The sequence below is a fragment of the Corapipo altera genome, unplaced genomic scaffold, assembly GCF_003945725.1.
Source record: "Corapipo altera isolate COAL_440 unplaced genomic scaffold, ASM394572v1 1, whole genome shotgun sequence".
NCBI classification, from domain to species: domain Eukaryota; kingdom Metazoa; phylum Chordata; class Aves; order Passeriformes; family Pipridae; genus Corapipo; species Corapipo altera.
This window is the reverse complement of record NW_020884873.1, coordinates 34775196-34781195: the sequence shown is the minus strand read 5'-3', so window position 1 is coordinate 34781195 and position 6000 is coordinate 34775196. Positions and strand designations below refer to the sequence as shown.

Genomic DNA, 6000 nt, shown 5'->3' with positions numbered 1-6000 from the left:
TACATTTCTACTGAATTTAGCTGTGAAAGGGGTGTGGAAAAAAACCAATTTTGCTTCTCTTTCGCAAAGCAGCTAAGAGATCCTGAAACGTGGATAGCATACAAACCGGATGTCATATTCCAGAATTTGAACACGTACGGACACATTCCACACAAATCAGAAAAGCCCATGAGAAGCTTTGGTTTATACACACAGACAAATACTGCAGCAGCAATTGGCAGAGATGATACTGCAGGGATGCTGTGCTGCAGCCATTATGTACCCCAGAAACACTGGGTCTCAGCATGTCAGAAACAAAAATAAATAGGTAGAATTGCATCATTTTTCTGGCATTAAACAAATCCATGAGAGTGATGAGGCCAGAACTACTGCCTGTCTGTCTGAGGAGAACAGGAGCAGGTCTTAAGTGAGGGACACCACACATTCAGAGGGAGAGAGGGAAGGTACACAATTGATAGCAAGGAAACATGAAGAAGGGGCTGTCTGTAGATCTCCGCTGTTTCTTCAGGGTCAGAATCTCTCAGCACTGTTTTAATTTTTACTTTTACAATTGAAATTTTAAATATAATTTATATATAATAACTATACATGATTTTTATATTTCCGTTTACAAGCACAGAGGCAAGAGGCGACCACAGTGCCATTCCGTGAGTGAGAGAGATTGACTTTAGTCATGGGGTGGATTGTGGTGGCGCATCCTTCCTCCCTGCCCCTCCTCAGGCTACACTATAATGTCAGAATTGCTCATTAGGCCTCAGTCTTGATGAACAGTATCAGGGCTAAGGTCCTCTTGAGCTTATCAGAAACACTGCCTGCTCCCAGGAACTTATGCTGCCTAATAAGTTGCTGGTTTTTTTCAAACAGCCTTGGAAACTTATTTTTCTTGCCAGAATAACAACTCAAATGGAACAACATTATAACAAGTTACCAACCCAAACTGCAGCCAGAACAGAAAATTACTATGACCAAAGTCAGCTCTCTTGCAACTCTATAAACAGTGGTCCTCAGTGAGACCCTTTGAACTTTCTGGGACCGCAGTGGGCTGCAACCAGCAATCTCTCTCTGAGTGGGGCCTCTCAGAACCAGTGAACTCTCAATTTTGCTGCACTGGAAAGACCATTGCTGAATGCCAATGACAGAGCCTGGGCTGATAATCCCACTCCTCAAGGCTAAACCCTTTGCCTGCTGAGAAGATGTAAAAGCATCCGACATGAGTACTTCCCTGAATTTGGGAATTTTTCACAGGTATATACTCTGTACATATTCCTTTGTGTCTGTGTGTGTACCAGTGTGAATATGCTGTAGCAAATGTACTATGAATGTTGCTCTCAGATTCTTAAGTATGTTACATTCGTATGGAAGTTAAGCCTGTGAGTTACTGTGGGCTCATAGTAAATTCTATAGAATCTTTTGTTAAATTGTTCAAGTTAGACTATCGATTATGTGTTGTTAAGTTTAAGCGCTGTTAAAACCTCTAGGCCTAAACTGTTGGTCAAGTCCAGGGCTAAGTTTGGCAAGGGGGTCCTCTCTGAACCTTGTGACTCAGTGGGAAGGTATTCCTTATTCCTTTTTATCCTTACCCTTTCCCATCCTTATCCTTTTTTGTCTCCAGCCTCCACATAGGTAATTTTTAGTTGACTTTAGTTTTAGATTGATTGATTTTAGATTTTATTCCAATTTTTCAGTGTGTTTCAACCATCTAGTAAGTAGTACAGTGAACCTTGCCAATTTTGTTGCACTTTCATTTTAATATTAAACTGCTTTTGTCGATAGCTTTGCCAGTGATTCTTTGAACAACCTAAAGCACTCCTTCACAACAAACTGGTCTTAAAGATATTCTAAGCAAGGTTAATTTAATAATTTTGTTCCTTCCTAGCAGTATGATGTCATTTGTGTGTTTTCATTCTCTCATACTGCTATAGCAAGCAATAAATTCAAGGTCAAGTACTGGATATGTTTAAAACTTCAGCAAGCCCCTTAACAGTGGACAGTTTTCAGCATTGGGGCCATGGAAGCAAAGCTGTCATCAGTTGGTTTGCCCTTGCTTAATATTTTATGAAAAATATGTGACATCTGTTCCTTGACATAGGAACAGGAATGCAATTACAGAAGGAAAAAAGAGCAAGGTTTGCATGTTCCTTGTTAACAAATACATTCAAATCTCATTGGAAGGCACGATATCCTTCACTGCAAGGTCTCTGGTGGTCAAAAACTGGATGGAATTGCTTGCGACGAGCAATTCAAAATGAAGGGGGCATTTAAAACTACCCCTAACCTGAATACTGCATAATCTTCTCATTACACCGGCATTTGGGAGTGCACACTCATTATTTGGTGTTTGCACAAAACTGTCATAATGAATTTAGAACTGAAGGTTAAGGAGCAGACAGATGGAAGCATAAAGTAGGCTTCCTGTGGCTCTTGGTATTTTCCTGCTTAAGAGTTTATCTGCGTAATGCAGGATACTACACTGCCATGGAAGACATCCATCTGGAGTACACGGATTTACATCTTCTGTGAAGGCACCATGACGTAGGCCTCGACGGGAGCTGGAGCACATGAAGGTGGGGGGAGAGATGGGTGTCTGTCACACTGAATGGTAAGGCTATAAGATAACTGTAGACCCGGGAGTAAGAAGGAATCAATGCTCTGCCAGGGATATGGAGCAACCAGAGCCAGGGCACATAGCTCAGTAACTTACAATGTTCCTACTATGTGGATGTTACTGTCATGCTGCACCTTCGGAAGGGGCAGCATGTTACCTGTACTGGACCCACAATCAGAATGGACAATTGAGAAGAACAAATAAGCACACTAAGTAAATTTATTTCCCTCTCACAAATCAGACAGTTGAACCTTGGCCGTTTTACCTCAGGAGAAGAGGACAGGAAAGGTTTGATGTATATATTGGAGTCGTGTACTTTCAGGTCATGGTCTCCCAGTCCTCGGGTCACTCCAATTGTTGCCATAACCCGAGCCTGGAAATAAAGAAAAGCGATGGGATCAAATCTTGTTACATGCACTGTGTCAACAGGGAAATTCCTACTCTGTAACTGCTACAGTTGGGGATGAATTCCATTTTATTTCCCAGAAACTCTAGATTCAACAGAGCTAATCAACATCAAAGCTTTTCACATTCATGTCATCTCAATTTTCCTCATTATTCCAAGCTTTGTATTCATCCGCATCCCACTCTGTGTACACCCATTTAAGACTGTGACCATCTGTAAGCGATTGGGACTGTGGAAACCTAAACCAGTCACCCCACTCTCCAGTGGTTTATGAAGCATTCCTTCAGCAAATTATACTATTAGCAAACAGATTTTATAAAGAGGGTGAGGAGCTTAATTACTCACATAAGGAATCTGTGGCATCTTCCCAAGAAAAAGTGTCAAGGGCCACCTTAAATTGCTGAACACACAGGTGACAGTGGCACTGACCATAGTACTCTCTTCTGTGAAGAGTCAGTCTACGGCAGGTCTGCAGGTACCTCAGGTCCACTACTTCCTCCCCCAAGCAACATGACTTGTCTCCCAAGAGGTGCTGGGCTCTATTTCATTAATGATTCTCCAAAGACTGACCAGGCAGCTGCCTCACAGTGAGCCCTGCTCTCTGTGGTCTGCTTATCGTGTCCCCCAAAGTCTAGCTTAGCCACAGCAGCTTCTGAACAAGGGTATTCACAGCACCAATAGCAGCGAGTAACAGACTCGAAATTATTTTGCCTCACTAAATCCTGGTTCCATAAGGCAATAAGAAAGTATATTAAAAAGATGTGTGTGAAACATTTTGCAAATAATTATAAACCAAATTCAGAGATAAGCTGCAGGTCTGAACCTACAAAACTTGGACTAATTTTGAAGAATGTCTATCTATGCATTAAGAATCTAATGCAGCAGGAGAGCACTATTTAGAAACACAGCAAGCATACAAAAATTAGCAAACTGACACCACTGCACCCTTATATTGATCCTATTGCTGCATCCAGCTAAGCTTGCTAGGACCAGCACTAATGATCTCACTGTTCTTAATCACAGAGCAGGAAACAAAGTATACCTAAAACGGAACAGCGTTTCTCCCTTTCAAGAATAACCATCAACCTCCACTTATCAGAAAAATTCAACAGTGAGTTCCATGTGCACTAGCTGAAGAAGGGGTGTTATACTTTACAAATCCTGCCCTGATCCCTCCCCTTCCTAAATTAGAGTTTTGCATCTCAAGCACTATTAAATATCTTCCTGCTTTGTTTCAGCAAACATAAGGTATGTCGCTATCTTCATCCAGCATAGTTATTTTTACAATGAAACAGGAACATTTTAAGTCAATTATTAAGACAATCTCATTGCAGCCTACTTACAATGAGAGAAAAACAAAAGCAAACTGACAACAAATGACTGTTTGCTATAAAATTGCTTTTTAGTATGTTGAGCTCTCCCTGCTGCCCCCAGACATGAAACTGATTTATGAGAGAATCAAAATATTCTTTAAAGCTGTCAAAACAATAAAATAAAGAGATACTGAGTGGAAAACACTGGACTGCCACAGGCTAAACTGAGTGGTAAACAGCACAGAATTCCTTCTTCCTTTGGTCTGAGGAAAGCAAACATGCCCACCTTCTTGCCTTCTCCGTATATAAGGGGAAACTTCAAGTCATCTTCCTCAATGGTTTTGTATGCCCTGTGGGGGGAGGACAAACAACACTTATAAAACTTGCACTCAATTAGTGACCCAGTGCCCTGAAACAAGCAGCTGTGATTTAAAAAAGAAAAAAAAATCATTATTTTTCCTAGGGACTCTGTCTTTGAGCCAAGTTGTAAATTTCTTTTTCTGCAGAAAGGTTTTCTGTAAATAATTATCCGTTTCACCTAAAGGAAAAGTGAAGACAGAGAAATATCTAACATACCAGGCTGCTCCTATTGCTTGCAAAGAAAGAAGTGGACTGCAGTAACACCCTAATCAGGTAAGAAATGGTTGGATATGGTAGCAGCTATATCATAATACAGTGTCATAAATAAATCAACTCCAACCAACCAACCAACCAAAAAAAAAAAACCCAAACAAAACAACCCCAAACCCATCAAGAAACTAATCAATGCCTATATTCACACTGTTAACATGAAAAGGTGAGCAACAGGACATGTACGCAGTAATGGTGTGAAACAGCCTTCTGATCGTGTTCTCACCTTCCAGGACCGCTTAAACCAAGACAAGGTTCATGTGCTGAAGAGTCTTAGGATATTTAGTGCTCATTTGACCTTGACTGCAAGGTTGTCAGAGGTTTCACATTTCCCAGCAGCTTTTCCATGGACAAGAGACAAGAGAAGTAAATGCTCGTGCTCTGATTCTGTTTACTGCATACCTGCATACTCTACCTTTTACACATCCAGCTGTTGACACTGATGAGGTGAGAAGGTTAGCAATTTTTCCAGTGAGGAAAAAAAAAAGATGACAGTCACTCTCATAAGCTGTAGAGTCCTGTGGTTTGTGTAACACATACTTGAGCTGAGGTACTGGGATGCCTCTTTCATGAAAGCACATTGCCCCAGAGGGGCATGCTTTCCTTCATAGGACAAAATTTTCCCTCCTCAGCCTTTCCCTGTATGCTGTGCTTCCCTCCTGGCTCATCCATGCCCAAAGCCCCTGGGGCGATACCAAAATCAGCCCCAGTGCAGGAGTAAGTGCTCTCCACAGAAGTGGAAGGGACTTGTGAGAGGAGGGAAGGTGCTGCGGCAGGTCCCCTGCCAACACTTCCAACCCCTGCTGTGTAGCTCCCCAGCTCTCCAGGCTGGCTGCTTGAGCTCTGGGGAGTCACAATTGATCAGGTTTAAGCAATGTTAAGACCGTGACATAAACCAGCAGGAAATTAAAAATTAAGGGTGAAATCCTATATTGTAATTGAACTGCCCCCTGCTTCACCAAAATATGGCATATCCCTGTGATCAATAAATGGTGCTGTACTACACAGCTGTACGTGCTGCATCACCCAGGTAAGCCTCGGGCTTA

General features: G+C 41.8%; 1 protein-coding gene across 1 annotated transcript in view; it reads right to left on the bottom strand.

The window, feature by feature from the left end:
• The window catches only part of PPM1H (protein phosphatase, Mg2+/Mn2+ dependent 1H), a 130367-nt gene that overhangs the window by 15842 nt on the left and 108525 nt on the right, over nt 1–6000 (bottom strand). The window contains exons 7-8 of the mRNA XM_027656351.1: nt 4611–4674; nt 2871–2978 (exon numbers count right to left, since the gene is read on the bottom strand). Of these exons, the coding sequence (XP_027512152.1) occupies nt 2871–2978; nt 4611–4674 (172 nt within the window). The remainder of the gene's footprint in view (nt 1–2870; nt 2979–4610; nt 4675–6000) is intronic.